Source organism: Excalfactoria chinensis, chromosome 2, assembly GCF_039878825.1.
Source record: "Excalfactoria chinensis isolate bCotChi1 chromosome 2, bCotChi1.hap2, whole genome shotgun sequence".
NCBI lineage: Eukaryota > Metazoa > Chordata > Aves > Galliformes > Phasianidae > Excalfactoria > Excalfactoria chinensis.
Genome location: NC_092826.1, coordinates 41,314,660 through 41,335,254, shown reverse-complemented (window position 1 = coordinate 41,335,254; position 20,595 = coordinate 41,314,660). Strand labels below are relative to the sequence as shown.

General features: G+C 37.5%; 1 protein-coding gene and 1 pseudogene across 1 annotated transcript; both read left to right on the top strand.

Annotated features, from left to right (window-relative positions):
- Nucleotides 1-1,431: 1,431 nt before the first annotated feature.
- On the top strand, nt 1,432-8,772 carry LOC140248461 (transthyretin-like). The gene is made up of 4 exons (XM_072329217.1): nt 1,432-1,500; nt 2,997-3,127; nt 5,300-5,435; nt 8,577-8,772. Exons 1-4 carry the CDS (start codon nt 1,432-1,434, stop codon nt 8,682-8,684), a joined length of 444 nt encoding a protein of 147 aa, XP_072185318.1. The 3' UTR covers nt 8,685-8,772.
- A 4,108-nt stretch (nt 8,773-12,880) lies between these two features.
- LOC140248295 (transthyretin-like) lies at nt 12,881-19,680 on the top strand (annotated as a pseudogene).
- Nucleotides 19,681-20,595: the final 915 nt, after the last annotated feature.

Sequence of the window (20,595 nt, the reverse complement as noted above, 5' to 3'; positions counted from 1 at the left end):
ATCTCTGCTCTTTAATACAGTTGGCTACCTCTAGTAAGTCAAATTTCTGCCCATAAAAAAATCAAATTCCTAAAATGGAAGTATTACCTTAATACTATTATAAAATTTTTTAGAAGAAGGACAAGGTAAACTGCAGATTGACTGTGATTCAAATAATGTTGTTGATGAATGCACCCAAATGCTTGAAGGCTTTAGCAGTGATTTCTGTAGAAAGAAAGCTGACTGTATTCGCGATATCCAGAAGCAGAGAATTGTTGTTTAATGGGATTACAGAAATAACATAGAACATTACTGAACTCAGCCATTCAGAAGCTATCAGCACTAATCTGCTACTGACCTTGGAGCTAATCTCTACATAGGAGCCTACTGGGATGACTCTATACTGAGAGAATTCACAAGGTTACAAAAGCCTTTAACATTTTGCTATTTGATTACTTTTCTCCCTGATTTCTGGACTCTACCACAGTTACACAATTCTAGCAGACAGTGCAAACAGTTTCAAAACAGCACCCATCTTAAAGCATTCAATTTCATGGAATTCTGCAGATCACGTAGGCTTGATTTGCAACGGACTGTGACCAGCCTTCTGAACAAAATGTAAATATATTCATATCATAGTCAATTAAAAAAAAAAAAAAAAAAAAAGTTAATGTTGTTACTGGGCATGTAAGCATCCACAGGTGTAAAAACAACCTCATTTCTGGAAATAATATTTACCTAAAATGAAAAGGAGACTCCTGATGGGGGCTGACCTGCAGCTATACAGGTGAAGTTCTTAAGTTGTATGGAACATAGGGAACAACTAAAGTAACAGAACTTATAATGCTGTTTAGCTATGCTCCAGAAATGGGCACGTAAGTATCTAATTATCATGCTAGAAACCCAACACGGTATTTTTTCTCCATGGGAATACGTAAGAAAACTAGTAGGTTGCATGTTATAGATTTACCACACAGAGAAACTGCTCAATAGCTGAGAAGGGATAAGTTGATTATGCAACACTATAAGCATAGAGGAATTCCCAATGATATGGAAATTCTGAATTAATATTTCTATTATTCTTATCTTCATGAAACTTCAACAGAACTATTGTAACTACCCTTCAATGACAAGAGAAATAAAACAGAACAGACATGGCTTCCAAGAAAACAGATTGCTGCAGTTAAGCTAAGCAACATCCACTGTTCCCACAGGCATCAACAGAATAGATGTATTTTCACAAACAAAGTTCATGTTTGTATGGGTTACTTATTTTCTCATTATTTACTAAGTCAATAGTAAGAATCAGCATGTTCAAAGTCAGATGCTTTTTTTTTTTTTTTTTTTTTTTTTTTTTAATTGATAAGCAGTCTTAGTTTAGAGGTCTTGATATAAAAATCACAGATCTCAACAGTTTCTGATTGCTGCCACTGAGAATTTCTAATAGCCGCAATGGCTTTGCACCCTCTATTTCTTGTTTTCTTAGCTGGCCTGGCATCTTTCTCTGAAGCTGCACCACTGGTAAGTGTATAAGGATTGAAGTTGAAGTCCTTCATACTGATGTAGTCACAGCCTTTTTTTTTTTTTTTTTCCCTCCTCTCTCTTAAATACTTCAAATAGTAAGTGAAAAATACAATATTTCATTTTATTGCAACTACTTCAATTTTGTGGTATTACTGACTGTAGTTCTCTCTTACTGCACTTTTTCTGGTTCTTCTTCTCCTCAACAGGGAGCTTTCTGATTAGAGAAGTGGCTTTTTCTATCAGACTCAGCAGCTACATGAAAAAAACACGTTAGAACAGACAGGGAAAAAAATACCATAGTCACTACGCAAAGGACTTGGGCTTCTCAAAAAGGAACTGTAGCACTTATAACACAATGAACAAGGTCATGAGGGATTTCAAAGCAGTTCTGGCAAGTTCTTCCAGTCCTAATGTTCCTTCCCTCATTAGTATTAGCTGCATTAGCTGAGGAGAATCCGTACTGGAGTAATGTATTCTCTTGTTCTTTCCCTTACTGCTACCATGCAGGAAAGAAGAAGTCTCAACTCTCATTGATGCAAACCAACTCTCTCTTTCATACCGTTGATGGTATAGATACATTCTGATAAAGGTGTGACGTAGAATGGGGCTCCTGAACCATGGGATATTCAGTACATTACAGAATGAAAGAGGGGATGTAAGGGTCTCAAGTTTTACAATCTACATCATTATACCTTTTCCAATGATAAAATGGAGATCAGTGATCTCTATTTTGATCTGATCTCGGATTGACACCTCCTGCATAGCTCTGTTTTCACACTTTTCACATACAGAATTAGGTAATGGAAAGATAAAGCCTTGATTCAACTTTTCTTTTGAGAATGTGAAACTCTAGTCTATAATCATCATGCCTTCTTGTGAATGTGATGGAAGAGAAACTATCACCACCCCATGGTTGAAGAAAAGTTTCTCTTCTACCAACGCCTAACTGCTTGGGGATCTGATCCGAAAAGGCACAAGGGAAGACACAGTATGTGGTAGTTATAAAGTTCACAGCTGAATTAAGATAATTCTTCAATAAGGTGACTAGATCAGAAGCCGCCAAATTCAGAAAGTTTTGCTCAAATCACCACTCCAAAACATAAAGAAAAAGTTAACCAATTCTTAAACATCCCTGCTACTTTTGATGTTTTAATTATTTTCTGTTTGGGTCACAATTGGGTTAAAAATTATGCTGGGAATGATGTGTATGTGAGCCATGCCCAGGGGAAACCAAAAAGGCATTTTCACACACAGCCACAGTGTCTCTATATTGCACATGACTCGTTGACTCCCTACTGCTGCTGATATCTTCCTCCTTGGTCCCACTGTCTCCAGCCTCCAGAAGCCTTCAGGCTGTGCTTCTGAGTACACAGTTATTTTGTTGAGAAGACAGTATATTCGGTAAAGTTAAAGAGTAAGGCTTCTTACTGCATTATGATACCCCACCACTTACCTTTCTTACAACATAAACAATTCTCTCTCCCTACCTGAAGGGCTCTTCTGATCCCAAGCATCCTCTCGTTGTAAAAGTTCTGGATTCAGTCCAAGGAAGTCCTGCTCCAAATATTCCAGTTAAGTTACATAAAGCAGCTACAGATGGATCTTGGGAACTGTTAAATTCAAAGTAAGTCCTACCAAAATATGAAGTGAGAGGAGGGGAGGGCAATGGGAAAGCCAAGAGTTTCTAACAAACAACATCTTATTTATTTGAATTGAATTTATTTTTAATCAAAGAGAAGACACACTATTGAATGAATTACATTTTATTTGCTGCAGGTTGTCTTTTAACAGTACTACAGTTTCAACTACCAAAATAGTATTATAATGTAATTTTATTACAAAGCGTCATCTTTCTTTTTAATACCCACCAATGAAGCACTGTATTATTACCAGAGGAGTCAAGCAGACTCTTTCTGTCTGAAACTAAGACTCTAATTGAAAATTCTACTTTTATTGGTTATTTTTCTTCTTTTCAAATGGGCTTCCATTTGCTACAACAGTACAGCTTTAAAAAGAAAACACAGCAATGGTTTTAAATGTATACCACATAGTAATTGATAGTCTTTGATAGATTTTGAGGAAATGTAATCAGCCAACATGAGAAAATCCAAGATATTTGCAGAGTCCCACCCAGTACTCTATCAAATACTACCTTAAAAAGGTGACATGTGGCTTATACTTGCAAAAGCTGACATACTGCAGGAAGTATACCAGGCACAGATGCATTTGTAGAAAGCCCACAAGAACCTGTATGTAAGTGACTCTTTGGTGTAATAGAGCAGTGAGCTGGAAAAAGCAACAGGGCTCTTATATGTGCCCTTAGTAAACATAGCGACAGTGAAAGTCACATGTTTGCAACAGTAGGGGGAAAAAAAGAACCCCATCTATTCATGTTGTCTTTGTTAAATAATTTACCTTCCACTAATAACGTAGATTCAAACATATGCTGTCACTGGAAATGTATGCAGTTTTCCATTAAGAAGATGTTCATCTTAGGTACTTCCAAGTCTGAGCTCAGAGGCTTAATTTAAAGATACAGAGCTGGACAGCTGGATGTTAATCAGAGCCTTAAAGCATGTTTCATGTTGAAACAAAAGTGTATGGAAAGCTGCAATAATACTAAGCCCATTTCTCCAGTCCTGTTCATTTATAAGAAATGGAATGTTAGGATGGGACTCAAAAATTACTATTCTCAATTAAATACACATTGGGTTTTACCTGAGAAAGCTTATTAAACACTTATCTAAATGTAATCAAGATATGAGAACGGAAAAACATATTTGAGTAGATTAAAAATAATATCCATCAACTGATTAAAGAGCATCTCTCAAGAAGCAAATGACCTCATAGCTATAAGCTACACTGAAGTACAGACTCTAAATAATGGTGGACAGTGGCACAAGTAACATTCCATTCCATTCTTTTTTCTGCGTTCAAGCTGAATAAAAGATTTGGCAGCTGGAACATGATGTTGTGATTTGTGACTACTCAAAGCAGGCACATAACAGAACTTAGCTGCAAATAACCTACTCAGTGAGAAACCTAATTTCATAGAGCTTATTTCATTGTAATCAGATTTCAACCCAGAGGTATGTTTGAGAGACAGCTTTCAATATTGTTCCTGACATCCCAGTTTGGCGGGTGTTCCAAGGTGTACAGTTTCAAGCCAGCCCTATATCGGTGGATAGCAGCAATAGCACCTTTAATTCAAATAACATCTGTTGTATGAGGAGGGAAAAATGACTAATCACCAAAGACAACAAAGAATCCTCTAGGACTACAATCTTGGCTGACCTACAATCACTTCCAATATAGATTCCAAGTTTAAAATTACTGACTAATTAACATTGATAAAGCAACTCAACATATTTAAATAAGAGAAACAACTATGAAAAAATCAAGAGTTGACCCTACTCACACATTTAAGTGCATCACAGAGCTTTTGCATTGCTTACAGCACTGAAGCTTTCCCTGTTAGAGAGTTCATTTAATTAACTCTAAGACACTGCCAAGAGCCTATGAACAACTATGCCAACATTTGGCTCATCCCTAAACCATGAAGAGTAGTGACATGGCAGGCAGCCATCCACTGTTTTGATTGTTGAAGCAGTAAATGTCAGAGTAAGATCTGAAAGATAACCATAATACATATGGACGTAAGTCATTACAGATCAAAAGAGGTATTCATGACATTAATTAAGCTACACAACATCACTTAAGTTCAATTGCTAAAAAGCTGAATTTTTATTGGGCTTTTGATTGAAATCTAAATGTGTATTCTTCCGCCATCACACAGAAATACCAATGAAAATGGAGAGATTCGAGATCTAACAACTAAAGAACAGTTTGTAACAGGAATATATAAGATTGAGCTTGACACAGCCTCTTACTGGAGGAAACTGGGCTTGAATCCCTTCCATCAACATGCTGATGTAAGTATTTATTTTATTCTGTATACCAGTTGCAAAGAATAAAGATATGTAATATCTAGGATTCGATTAATTATGACACATGTTGAACTTTTTGCCATAAAGTTTTAGCATTAACACTTGAAATTTGCAGTCTCCAAACATCCTGACAACATGCTCATGACAAAACTTGGTTACCAGCCTCCCCATTTCTCTCACTGAGCTCTTAGACGCATTACTTACAAAGAGGTTTTCAATTCTGCTTCTGCTGAAGCCTAGTCTCTTTCTGAGACTAGATACCTGAGAGAAGAGGTAGACTAAGTCTACTGGGAAAAGGATTTTTCTGCATTTTAGATCCAATGTTTGTACAAGTGCATATGCAGTTTATATTTCTAAATAAAGTGTGAAATGTTTTCTGGATGCTTGGATTCCCAGTTTACAACTGAATGCTGCAAGGAACAGATAAACTGGGTAGGCAATAGTGGTCCAGACCAGGTATCAACTAGCTCCAGTACCTGGGACTCCTTGGAGACTGTCCTCTTCCCCTCTATAATATCAGCTCCTTCACGTGTTGCAAAAATGGCAGTAACAACAGCAAATCTGTATTAGTTGTTTGCTGGACTGTGACAGATCAGTAAGCGCCAATAGCTGTATGGTTTGCAATTGCTGCTCAAACATCTACTCCACATCACTTTGGAGAAAAAGTAGCAACCACCCAGGATCCAGCTTTGTTTTGGCTTCCCTTAAATTGGTAAGAGATAACATTCTTATTCTAGACAACAATGAATGCCCAGCATTAGCAATCTCTCTGTCTGAGATAACAGAAATAAAATAGATACAAGACTTATAACATGCAAGTGAATTGATTATACATCAAGATAATGTTAATTTTCAGTCTGGAACACAGACAGAAACTTAATAGAGTTCTCACTTCCTTTCTTAAGAATAAACCTTTGTAGGGATCACATTTTTTTTCAGTTCATTTTCAAATAGTATATATGATTTTTTACTACCAGCTCTTTCCATTTTCACAAGCTTTTTTTGCATTCCAAATTCACAAAATCTGCAGCTGCACTTTAAAAACGTATCAGTGCTGACCTTTAACAGAGAGAACATGACAATAAACTCTTCAAAAACTCTCCCAGTGCTAAGGAATTCCTTGTGTGGACATCTTCTCCTTTTGATAAGCCATAAACTATGTGCAAGAAGGGAATTCCATTCCATTAGACCAGCAAGAACTAAATTCTCATTCAGTTGTTGTCATTTCAAGAAGCCACACTGCTACCTAATAAACATACTCTTCTCACACATCTGGAAAATCAACTTCTCCCTCTTTTCAATTCCCACCACCATCAGGAAGAGAAAACACTTCTGTCTTCCCTTCTGCCATGTTCTGGATCTTGAGGGAGAAAGTGTTCTGATGAAACAATAATATGTTCACTAGAACACATCTGCACACAGGGATTATGACAGATCGCAACTAGTTATAATTACAGACTAAAGTTCTATAGATATCATTATTGCTTTAAGTCTTATAATTCTTAATTTGTAGTTACGTATTCATAGTGCTTCTGGCTGAGCTTCAGTGAGCAGTCTTTGGTATTGTTCACCTCCTCATGCACAACCAACTTTGTGTAGTGGGATAGCTGTATCTAGACATTACGTTGTGTAAATATGGCTGTATACAGCCAGATTTGCTAGGGGAAGTATCCAAATTCACTTTAAGCATGAACTCACACAGCTCATTCAAAGTAGAGCTATTTCCATCCAAAAATAAAAAATAAAAATATAAAAATGGGGGGGGGGGGGGGGGGGGGGGGAAAGCTGCCTGCTTTTATCATTGAAGAAGGAATATGGGGACTTTGAAGGACTAGTATTATAGTAACTGAGCTTTTTTAATCAGGGGATTTCCATCATACCACCCACCTGAATTCTAGTAGGATTGCTAATTACTAGAAAAGGCTGTTCTTTTGGGCTTGTGTTTAAAGTGCTCAGTCCTGAAGTATGCAACAGAAAAAACAGAGATGTTGAAAGATGGAAAAAAACCACCATAATGGGACAGGGAAAGCTTCACGGTTATCCAAATTCAATAACATTTTAGCGGCTTACTGTGACATGAAGGCTAAAACAAATGACCGAGGTCCAGACCTATAGAAGCCCAAGGAGCAAAAAGAGTGATTTATGTCAAACAAACAATCCTAAAAATATTCCTGAATCATTTGGATGTCTGAAGATACAGATGGGGCCTAAGACCTTCACCTCTGAAGGCACTGGAATGGACTGGCTGAGTCACAGTCCCTGGAGGTGTTCAAGAAATGTTTAGATGCTGTAATAAGAAACATGGTTTAGCAGGGAAATATTAGTGGAAAGTGGATGGTTGGATTAGATGATCTTGGATTCTCCAGTCCTATGGTTCTGCAAGTCATTCCACTGTCCTGGGAAGTGGACAAAGTTTAACAAATGAGTAAAGGGCGACTGTAGCCCACAGTCCTCACATTCCATCAGTTTAGAGTCTGGCGGGGTGGCTGTAGGAAGGAGCTCCCTAGTCCTCATATGTAATAAGTGCACCATGGATCTGGGGGTAGTTCAAGTATTATGATAAAGAAAACCAAAGACAGTGGGAGCTGAATCCAGCTGATGGCACTATTTTCCTGGGAGCTGGGTATTCCAACTTCCAGGAAGTAATTGGGAGAGCAGCAAATATGAATTCTTTTCAGACAAGGGTCTTTCTGCTCTTGCAAGTCTAGCAGCTCAGTTCTTGCATTAAAAACTGATCCATCACCATTGCCTACCTTGTTTTAATGCAGATATTGTATTTAAGTTAGAGTATTTCACCTCTGCTTTTCTTATTGGTTGGTTGAGTTACCACCCTCTCATCCTCCTACTCCACATCAGAAACTAGAAATGTGCATGCCTGATTCAGGTGCTAGGTGTCTCTACTGAGATTCACTGCACGTGAAGCCCTTCAAGGACCTGAGTCCAAGTCCCAGTAATTTCTTAGTCTACAGTGTTACAGAGTAGCAGTGAGCATTTGTGAGGGTGAAAGTGCTGAACAGAACTGGCAAAGCAGTTTGTAGCAACTCGAGTGTGCTTCCTAATATTAAATGTTAAGGTAGATTTGAATACATGTCATTCATTTGTGGTTACAAGTTTTCTCTTTTCCAGGTGGTGTTCACTGCTAATGATTCTGGCCACCGCCATTATACCATCGCTGCTCTCCTCAGCCCTTACTCTTACTCAACAACTGCAGTTGTCAGTGATCCCCAGGAGTAAAAATGTACTGTCAATAGATATACACCCTCCTATGCTAGGACTATTATAGGTTTTTAGGAGGAAGGTTTTTCCTATTGCTCACACATATCCTTTTGCTACATTAGTTTTGCTGTTTATTTGATTTTCTTTTTTCTTTTTTTTTTTCTTTTTTTTTTTTTTCATTTTGTAACCTGGCAAAAATTCAGACAAGTCAATAAAATATAACTTCCTTAAAACAGGTTCTATTGATGAAGTTTTATTATGTCCTAAAATGTTACAATTTGTGTTCAAGTGCAAAGGAGATCTGGAAACAGTGTTTAGCACAGGGAAGTAAATTAACACTTGACTTGGTTCTGTTAACTTCTGTCATCTTAAAAATAAATAATCTCAGCAAATGCATTGGTTCAAAATACGACAGCTCTGCTACATTAAAAAAATAATAATAATAAAATAAAAAATCAGGCAAACATACTCAAAACATGAAACTCGTTTGTGTTATTTGGTTTACACACAAAGGATAGGGCCCCACTGTCAACTAGGTCATATGGTAAACAGGAGAAATTCTGAATACCTAGCAGCAACACAAACTATATAGACAGACTCCTAGGATATAAAAATGTAGGGAACCGAGCTAAAATCTATGTAGCTTTACTTACAATTTCAAGGCAAACTTTGCTTATTTGACGAGGAAGGATTGCTGCTCACCAAAGCTAGGAAGTTCTGAAGTAATTTCAGCTACCATTGTTGTAAACAGCTCTGCTCTTTAATACAGTTGGCTACCTCTAGTAAGTCAAATTTTTGCCCATAAAAAATAAAAAATAAATAAAAAAAAAATTAAAAGAAAATCTAAAATGGAAGCATTACCTTAATACTATTCACAAATTTTTTAGAAGAAGGACAAGGTAAACTGAGGAGTGACTGTGATACAAATAATGTTGGTTTAGCTGGGAAGTATTGGTAATGGTTGGACTGGATGATCTTCTAGGTCTTTTCCAACCTGAAAAATTCTGTGATTCTGTGATTCTGTGAATGTTGTTGATGAATGTACCCAAACGCTTGAAGGTTCCAGCAGTGATTTCTGTAGAAAGAAAGCTGACTGTATTCGCGATATCCAGAAGCGGAGAATTGTTGTTTAATGGGATGTAAGAGGCCATGCTTTTTACATTGCCTCAAAAGTTTGCTGAAATGGACAAATCCAGGCAAACCCTGGGCAGGGGATGAGAAATCCTTTGTCTGAGGGTAACATATGGACAGATCCAGGGGCAATGAAAGAGAGATAAGCTGCAGATGAATAGCCATGAAGTGGTCTTTTTGTGTGGGCTTATCTCAAGGAAGATGGCCATTTCAGAGGTACTCACATGACTCTGACCCAAGCCTCCCTGGAATGTCACATAGGCTGGGGAGAAGTAGGATAAAAAGAGCATGGACAAACCTTGAATTTAGGTTTTCTGACATCAGATTCCTCACTTTGTGAACAAGGAGGTTTTCTGACATCAGATGCCTCACAACGTGAATGCCTGCATGCTGAAGAAGATGCTTGCATGAAGAACTTCTACGTATCTGGCCTCAGATTCCTCCATCATTGTCCTACTGCTGCCAACTGACTCTCCTGAGCTTGCTGCTCGAGACTCTGCTCTGTGAGACCTTGCTGCTCAAGACTTTGCTTCGTGAGACCACACTGTTCCCTGAGACCTCGCTGCTCTTTCTACTGCCTGCTCTGCACTGCACCGATCTGCTGCTTGTGGCCTGCCACTCTGCTGCTGCTCTCCCCTACACCTATTTTTGCCCCAGACCAACAAGCAACATGCAACGGGACGCTGCTGCATCCAGGAGGTGACTTTCCCCGCTTTTACACAATTCTTGCCCTTTTTCTACCTTTTCTATTGCTCACTTTCCCTTCCCCATCACCCTAATTTTGATATTCGCTGCTCCCCCTTCCCCATCCCCTCAGCTGTCTATTATTTCTAATAAACGGGTCGGATCAACATTTGAATGTTTTTCTTATTAATCTCACGCCAGGCATAAAATATCAGAAGAACCTTGTCTCCCTCTAAATTGGAGCGAGACATGGGATTACAGAAATAACATAGAACATTACTGAACTCAGCCATTCAGAAGCTATCAGCACTAATCTGCTACTGACCTTGGAGCCAGTCTCTACATAGGAGCCTGCTGGGATGGCTCTATACCAAGAGAATTCACAAGGTTACAAAAGCCTTTAACATTTTGCTATTTGATTACTTTTCTCCCTGATTTCTGGACTCTACCACAGTTACACAATTCTAGCAGACAGTGCAAACAGTGTCAAAACAGCACCCATCTTAAAGCATTCAATTTCATGGAATTCTGCAGATCATGCAGGCTTGATTTGCAACGGACTGTGACCAGTCTTCTGAACAAAATGTAAATATATTCATATCATAGTCATTAAAAAAAAAAAAAAAAAAAAAAAGTCACTACTGGGCATGTAAGCATCCACAGGTGTAAAAAACAATCTCATTTCTGGAAATAATATTTACCTAAAATGAAAAGGAGACTCCTGATGGGGGCTAACCTGCAGCTATACAGGTGAAGTTCTTAAGTTGTATGGAACGTAGGGAACAACTAAATCATAGAATCATAGAATTACCTGGGTTGGTAAAGACCTTGAAGATCACCAAGTCCAACTGCAGCCTAACCAGTACCCTATCTCTAAAAACCCTCTGCTAAATCATATCCCTGAGTACCAAATCCAAACGGCTCTTAAACACATACAGGGATGGCGATTCAACCGCCTCCCTGGGGAGCCTATTCCAGTACCTAACTACCCTTTCTGTAAAGAAGTTCTTCCTAATATCCAACCTAAACTTGCCCTGACGCAACTTGAGGCCATTTCCCCTTGTCCTGTCACTTGTCACTAGTGAGAAGAGACCTGCCCCACTCTCAATGTAAGAACCTTTCAGGTACTGGAAGAGGGTGAATCCCTTAGCTGAACTTCAGTTAATCCATGATGATACCTGAAATTATTCTTTCCATAACCTTCCTGGGCACCGAGGTGAGACTGATGGGCCTGTAGCTGCCAGGATCATCTTTCCAGCCCTTTTTGAAGATGGACATCACATTCACCAACCTCCAATCCACCGGGACATCCCCAGTCAGCCAAGACTGATGAAAAATTATGGACAGTGGTTTGGCAACCACATCTGCCAACTCCCTCAGCACTCTAGGGTGCAAACCATCCGTCCCCATGGACTTAAAAATATCCAGCTTTTGAAGTAGGTCCAGAACCATCTCGTCGCAGATCACGCAGGGCTTGTTTTGTTCCCCTTTCCCATTTACCAGTGCAGGGGGCTGTGTTCCCAGGGAGTTACAAGCATTACTATGGAAGACCGAGGCAAAGAAGGTATTAAGTACCTCAGCCTTATCCCAATCCTCAGTGACCAAGTTGCCCTCAGAATCCAACAAAGGATGGAGATTTTCCCTAGCCTTCCATCTGATGCTGATATGTTTATAAAAATATTTACTATTCTCCCTAACATTAGCAGCCAAGCTCAGTCCTAGCTGTGCCTTGGCTTTCCTAATTTTCTCCTGGAGAAAATTAAAAATAAAGTAACAGAACTTAAAATGCTGTTTAACTGTGCTCCAGAAATGTGCAAGTATCTAATTATCATGCTAGAAACCCAACAAAGTATTTTTTCTCCATGGGTATACATAAGAAAACTAGTAGGTTGCATGTTATAGATTTACCACACAGAGAAACTGCTCAATAGCTGAGCATGGATAAGTTGATTATGCAACACTATAAGCATAGAGGAATTCCCAATGATATGGAAATTCTGAATTAATATTTCTATTATTCTTATCTTCATGAAACTTCAACAGAACTATTGTAACTACCCTTCAATGACAAGAGAAATAAAACAGAACAGACATGGCTTCCAAGAAAACAGATTGCTGCAGTTAAGCTAAGCAACATCCACTATTCCCACAGGCATCAACAGAATAGATGTATTTTCACAAACAAGGTTCATGTTTGTATGGGTTACTTATTTTCTCATTATTTACTAAGTCAATAGTAAGAATCAGCATGTTCAAAGTCAGATGCTTTTCTTTTTTCTTTTTTTTTTTTTTTTTTTTTTTAATTAATAAACAGTCTTTGTTTAGAGGCCTTGATATAAAAATCACAGATCTCAACAGTTTCTACTTGCTGCAACTGAGAATTCCAAGTGATAGCCGCAATGGCTTTGCACCCTCTATTTCTTGTTTTCTTAGCTGGCCTGGTATCTTTCTCCGGAGCCGAATCACTGGTAAGAGTACAAAGATTCTAGCTGAAGTCCTTCATACTGATGTAGTCACAGCCTTTTATTTTGTTTTTTGTTTTTTGTTTTTTTTCTGTCCTCCTTTCTCTTAAATACTACAATTAGTGAAAAATACGATAATCCATTTTACTGCAACTATTTCAATTTTGTGGTATTACTGACTGTAGTTCTCTCTTACTGCACTTTTTCTGGTTCTTCTTCTCCTCAACAGGGAGCTTTCTGATTAGAGAAGTGGCTCTTGCTATCAGACTCAGCAACTACATGAAAAAACACATCAGAAAAGAAAGGGAAAAAAATACCATAGTCACTACGCAAAGGCCTTGGGCTTCTCAAAAAGGAACTGTAGCACTTATAACACAATGAACAAGGCCATGAGAGATTTCAAAGCAGTTCTGGCAAGTTCTTCCAGTCCTAATGTTCCTCCCCTCATTAGTATTAGCTGCATTAGCTGAGGAGAATCCGTACTGGAGTAATGTATTCTCTTGTTCTTTCCCATACTGCTGCCATGAAGGAAAGAAGGAATCTCAACACTCATTGATGCAAATCAACTCACTCTTTCATACGGTTGGTAGTATAGATACATTCTGATACAGGTGTGACGTAGAGTGGGGCTCCTGAACAATACGAAATTCAGTACATCACAGAATGAAAGAGGGAATGTAGGGGGCTCAAGATTTACCATCTACATCATGATTACTCTTCTAATGATTAAATAGAAATATGTGATCACCACCCGATGGTTGAAGAAAAGTCTCTATTCTACCAGCGCCTAACTGCCTGGGGATGAAAAACCTGATCCGAAAAGGCACGAGGGAAGAGTCAGTATGTGGTAGTTACCAAGTTCACAGCTGAATTAAGATAATCCTTCAGTAAGATGACTAGATCAGAAGTCATCAAATTCAGAAAGTTTTGCTCAAATCACCACTCCAAAACATAAAGAAAAAGTTAACCAATTCTTAAACATCCCTGCTACTTTTGATGATTTAATTATTTTCTGTTTGGGTCACAATTGGGTTAAAAATTATGCTGGGAATGATGTGTATGTGAGCCATGCCCAGGGGAAACCAAAAAGGCATTTTCACACACAGCCACAGTGTCTCTGTATTGCACATGACTCGTTGACTCCCTACTGCTGCTGATATCCTCCTCCTTGGTCCCACTGTCTCCAGCCTCCAGAAGCCTTCAGGCTGTGTTTCTGAGTACACAGTTATTTTGTTGAGAAGACAGTATATTCGGTAAAGCTAAAGAGTAAGACTCCTTACTGCTTTATGATACCCCACCACTTACCTTTCTTACAACATAAACAATTCTCTCTCCCTACCTGAAGGGCTCTTCTGATCCCAAGCATCCTCTCGTTGTAAAAATTCTGGATTCAGTCCAAGGAAGTCCTGCTCCAAATGTTACTGCTCGGTTATATAAAGGAGCTGCAGATGGATCTTGGTGACTGTTAAATTCAAAGTAAGTCCTACCAAAATATGAAGTGAGAGGAGGGGAGGGCAATGGGAAAGCCAAGAGTTTCTAACAAACAACATCTTATTTATTTGAATTGTATTTATTTTTAATCAGAGAGAAGACACACTATTGAATGAATTACATTTTATTTGCTGCAGGTTGTCTTTTAACAGTACTACAGTTTCAACTACCAAAATAGTATTATAATGTAATTTTATTATAAAGCATCATCTGTCTTTTTAATACCCAGCAATGAAGCACTGCATTATTACCAGAGGAGTCAAGTAGACTCTTTCTGTCTGAAACTAAGACTCTGATTGAAAATTCTACTTTTATTGGTTATTTTTCTTCTTTTCAAATGGGCTTCCATTTGCTACAACAGTACAGCTTTAAAAAGAAATCACAGCAATGGTTTTAAATGTATACCACATAATAATTGATAGTCTTTGATAGATTTTGAGGAAATGTAATCAGCCAACATGAGAAAATCCAAGATATTTGCAGAGTCCCACCCAGTACTCTGTCAAATACTCTTTGGTGTAATAGAGCAGTGAGCTGGAAGAAGCAACAGGGCTCTCATGTGTGCCCTTAGTAAACATAGCGACAGTGAAAGTCACACGTTTGCAACAGTAGGGGGAAAAAAGGAACCCCATCTATTCATGTTGTCTTTGTTAAATAATTTACCTTCCACTAATAACGTAGATTCAAACATATCCTGCCACTGGAAATGTATGCAGTTTTCCATTAAGAAGATGTTCATCTTAGGTACTTCCAAGTCTGAGCTCAGAGGCTTAATTTAAAGATACAGAGCTGGACAGCTGGATGTTAATCAGAGCCTTAAAGCATATTTCATGTTGAAACAAAAGTGTATGGAAAGCTGCAATAATACTAAGCCAATTTCTCCAGTCCTGTTCATTTATAAGAAATGGAATGTTAGGATGGGACTCAAAAATTACTATTCTCAATTAAATACACATTGGGTTTTACCTGTGAAAGCTTATTAAACACTTATCTAAATGTAATCAAGATATGAGAACGGAAAAACATATTTGAGTAGATTAAAAATAATATCCATCAACTGATTAAAGAGCATCTCTCAAGAAGCAAATGACCTCATAGCTATAAGCTACACTGAAGTACAAACTCTAAATAATGGTGGACAGTGGCACAAGTAACATTCCATTCTTTACTTTTTTCTGCATTCAAGCTGAATAAAAGATTTGGCAGCTGGAACATGATGTTGTGATTTGTGACTACTCAAAGCAGGCACATAACAGAACTTAGCTGCAAATAACCTACTCAATGAGAAACCTAATTTCATAGAGCTTATTTCATCGTAATCAGATTTCAACCCAGAGGTATGTTTGAGAGACAGCTTTCAATATTGTTTCTGACATCCCAGTTTGGCTGGTGTTCCAAGGTGTACAGTTTCAAGCCAGCCCTATATCGGTGAGTAGCAGCAATAGCACCTTTAATTCAAATAACATCTATAGTGTGAGGAGATAAAAACAGTTAATCACCAAAGACAACAAAGAATCCTGTAAGACTACACTCTTGGCTGACCTACAATCACTTCCAATATAGATTCCAAGTTTAAAATTGCTGACTAATTAATATTGATAAAGCAACTCAACATATTTAAATAAGAGAAACAACTATGAAAAAATCAAGAGTTGACCCTACTCACACAGTTAAGTGCATCACAGAGCTTTTGCATTGCTTACAGCACTGAAGCTATCACTGTAAGTGAGTTTATTTAATTAACACCAAGACACTGCCAAGAGCCTATGACCAACTCATCCCTAAACCATGAAGAGTAGTGACAGGTATTCATGACACTACTTAAGCTACACAACATCACTTAAGTTCAATTGCTAAAAAGCTGAATTTTTATTGGGATTTTAATCAAAATCTAAAAGTGCATTCTTCTTCCATCACACAGAAGATCCAATGAAAATGGAGAGATTCAAGATCTAATAACTCCAAACAAATTTATAACAGCAATGTATAAGATTGAGCTTGATATAGCCAATTACTGGAAAGATCTGAATGTCCAACACTTAAATCAACGTGCTGTTGTAAGTATTTATTTTATCCTGTATACCAGTTGCAAAGAATAAAGATATGTAATATCTAGGATTCGATTAATTATGACACATGTTGAACTTTTTGCCATAAAGTTTTAGCATTAACACTTGAAATTTGCAGTCTCCAAACATCCTGACAACACGCTCATGACAAAACATGGTTACCAGCCTCCACATTACTCTCACTGAGCTCTTAGATGTATTACTTACAAAGAGGTTTTCAATTCTGCTTCTGCTGAAGCCTAGTCTCTTTCTGAGACTAGATACCTGAGAGAAGTGGTAGACTAAGTCTACTGGGAAAAGGATTTTTCTGCATTTTAGATCCAATGTTTGTACAAGTACATATGCAGTTTATATTTCTAAATAAAGTGTGAAATGCTTTCTGGATGCTTGGATTCCCAGTTTACAATTGAATGCTGCAAGGAACAGATAAACTGGGTAGGTAATGATGGTCCAGACCAGGTATCAACTAGCTCCAGTGCCTGGGATTCCTTGGGGACTGTCCTCTTCCCCTCTATAATATCAGCTCCTTCACGTGTTGCAAAAATGGCAGTAACAACAGCAAATCTGTATTAGTTGTTTGCTGGACTGTGACAGATCAGTAAGCGCCAATAGCTGTATGGTTTGCAATTGCTGCTCAAACATCTACTCCACATCACTTTGGAGAAAAAGTAGCAACCACCCAGGATCCAGCTTTGTTTTGGCTTCCCTATAATGGGTAAGAGATAACATTCTTATTCTAGACAACAATGAATGCCCAGCATTAGCAATCTCTCTGTCTGAGATAACAGAAATAAAATAGATACAAGACTTATAACATGCAAGTGAATTGATTATACATCAAGATAATGTTAATTTTCAGTCTGGAACACAGACAGAAACTTAATAGAGTTCTCACTTCCTTTCTTAAGAATAAACCTTTTTAGGGATCACATTTTTTTTCAGTTTATTTTCAAATAGTATATATGATTTTTTACTACCAGCTCTTTCCATTTATATAAGCTTTTTTTCCTTTTTTCTTTTTCTTTTTTTTTTTTTTTTCCCAAATGACACTGAAAGGAGTACAAACATCACAGTGCTAATGAACTGTTTTAAATGTTTACATTCTCTAACTCCTATCTTCACTCAGCACCAAATAATCAAATAGTTTAGATGGAGGAATCAAAGAACAGGAGATGAACTGGTGGAGGAGATGAGTGAAGGGCTGTTGTAAGTAACTCTCCTATGTGAGGTCATTAGTCATGGCCAAAGGACTAATGCAGTCCTGCACCTACTAGAAACTCAAGTAAGATTAAAGAAATGTGTTGCTTCGTATTTTGGACTGAATATATTTACTGGTAACAACCTTCAATTTTGTTCTCAATATTTCGGACTTGATAAGAGCAATAAAACTGCACAGATACTTGAAAGAGTAATTTAAAAGAAAACAAAAACAAAAGAACAACAACAACAATAACAACAAAAAAAGAATAAAAGTAGTCAATGTAGCTCTTAAAAATGAATAAACCTTGTCATCTATCAGCATCAACAATGAAAACTCAATTTGGATAATAAATGTTTGATAATTACAAATAATGTTCTTTAAATTACATCTATGCTTTTAACAAAAGTTTCTCCACCAGTGGAAATGCATGACGAGCACCTGAAGAACACTGAGCACTTTACAACAAGAGAAGACCTGATCTAGTAAACGTGGAAGTTTGGCGGCCCTGACAGGCAGGGGGGTTTGAGCTTCATGATCCTTGTGGTCCCTTCCAATCCAGGTCATACTGTGACTCTATGAAGATATGTCCAAAGTTTTGCGGGAGCTCAGACTAAACAGATAATCACAATAGCTTCACCTATATGTAGGCTTGTATCTAGAGATCACTTCTCATTTGTCCTGTATTTATTGCTTCTTTTTCTAGGTGGAGTTCATGGCTAACGAAGAAGGATTCCAACATTACACCTTCACTAATATCATCAGTCCCTATTCTTACTCAACTGCGGCAGTAGTCAGTAACCCGAACGAATAGAAACTTGACATTAAGCATAAAGATTTAGATGTGTAAACTGAAGTTTCCATAAACTCTACTAATAGCTTCTTCTGTGGTAACAGATTTAGAATTTGCATAGCTGTTCCCAGAGTAAATCACTAACAGTTACTGTCAAGTTGTTTATCCCTTTTGTTAACTTTTGGAAGATGTACTGACTTTGTTTTCAGTCACTCTTGGGAATAAAAGCATTCAGAGAAACACACTGTGTTTATAAAAAAAAGGTACTGACCAAAATCTTCCATGAAGCCAATAAGTGACGTTCCTCAGAAAGAAATTGAACAAAGTGAACCCGAAAGGTATCTCATGGTAAGTGAGCACACAGCAAAAGTAAACACTTGCCATCACCTATGCCTTATTATTAAAGCCCTCAGTGGATGAAATCACATGGGGCCACACGCACAGTAAAAGTAGCTTTCGATTGACAAAAAGGGTAAATAAGAGAATATAAGGATTCTACAAACTCAAAAAGCCTTTCCGACTCCTTAATTCAGCTGGTAACACTCTCAAGGAGAATCCCTATCCACTACTGCAGAAAATTAAAACCATCAAACATAACTGAAGATATTTTTGTCAGAAGATGCATAGTTCTGCAAATACCTTTGCCTTCAGTTTAAGTACTCCCAAAAAAACTACTCACATACCTTTAGCATTCAGACACTTCTCTAATAATAACTTTAAGATAAAACAGAAAGGTACAAAGGACAACTGTTTGTTCCTAAGAAAATCAGCTTCCTGCCTAACGCCAAGAGGTAGGGTTCATTCATGTTTTTCACATTTTCGTAATTCGTTTATGAGGAAAATTACTCTTAAACAAGAGCAGAGAAGAGCTATTAGGAGAATTAACAGAAGTCATCCCACCGCAGCCTAGCCTGATTTGTTTGCTGCCCAATTTCCCCTTCCTCTTCCTGTTATTTCAAGAAATTATGTATTAAAAAAAACAGCGTTTTATAACCAAAACAAGAGATACCTCTCCAGAAAGCATCAGAATAACCAAACCAACACAATCTTTAGAACATTATATTTCATAAAAGACAATGATAAAAAAAGTACAAACATTCTTATGAACAACCAAAAAAATCCCAAAATTATGATAGTACACAGGAAATTCCCAGCACATGTTTCAGTGCATTTTTCATTAAGCCTGTCTTACACACCTCTACAAAAAAAAAAAAAAAAAAAAAAAAAAAAAACCAAATAAAAAAAAAACAATCTTAAGTACACTTCCTCTTGCTGATAAGCAGTGGGTGCTTGTAATAGTTTCAAGTATCTGGATCCTTAGTAACCCACTTCAACACAGTCATTAGAGAATGCAATAGAAAAATAGATTGGCAAGATCCCAGAAAAAGGGAATTTCATACATTTTTCAATATATTCTCGATTCTGAAATGGATTCTATATTTTATATTCTCCTATTTAGTTTTATACTGTGGAAAATGGGCTTAAGAATATCTCAGTATACAAAGCAGGTTCTATCGTAAATATTTCTGTAAAATTTTGACTCTCATTTGCAAGACCTTCAGAATCTCATAAAAAAACAATTCCTTTCTCCTCCCTCCACTTAACTCCTCAAAGAGAAGATGCTCTTCACTTGCCTCATCAGCAACGCAAAAAACAATGTGCTTGGCCTCACACCACATTTTACAAGAACTTTGAAAAATACCAAAAGGAATGTACAGAACTCTTAGTTCTGCATCACATTTGTTTTGTTTGAAGGCACTGTTTAGGTTAAAATTCAGTACAGAGTAGTACTGAGCTCAAGCAGATGCATACAAATATTATTTTGATGTAATTTAAGATGGCACCTTTGAAAACTTACTTCTCAACAAATTGATCAAAGTTATTGAGAGAGTAGTGTTGGTTAACATTTCATAAGGTAACGGCCATCACTTTGGGGCACCAAAATGCAATCTTTTCAAGAACTCCACTATAGGTCATCATCCATTCACATCCTGGCTTAAAATCATGCTTTTCCTAACACCAGACATGATTAATCACTTATAGCTGTAAAGTTACATTAGTGCAGCCACAGCAAATGTGTAATACATTACATGTATGTGTA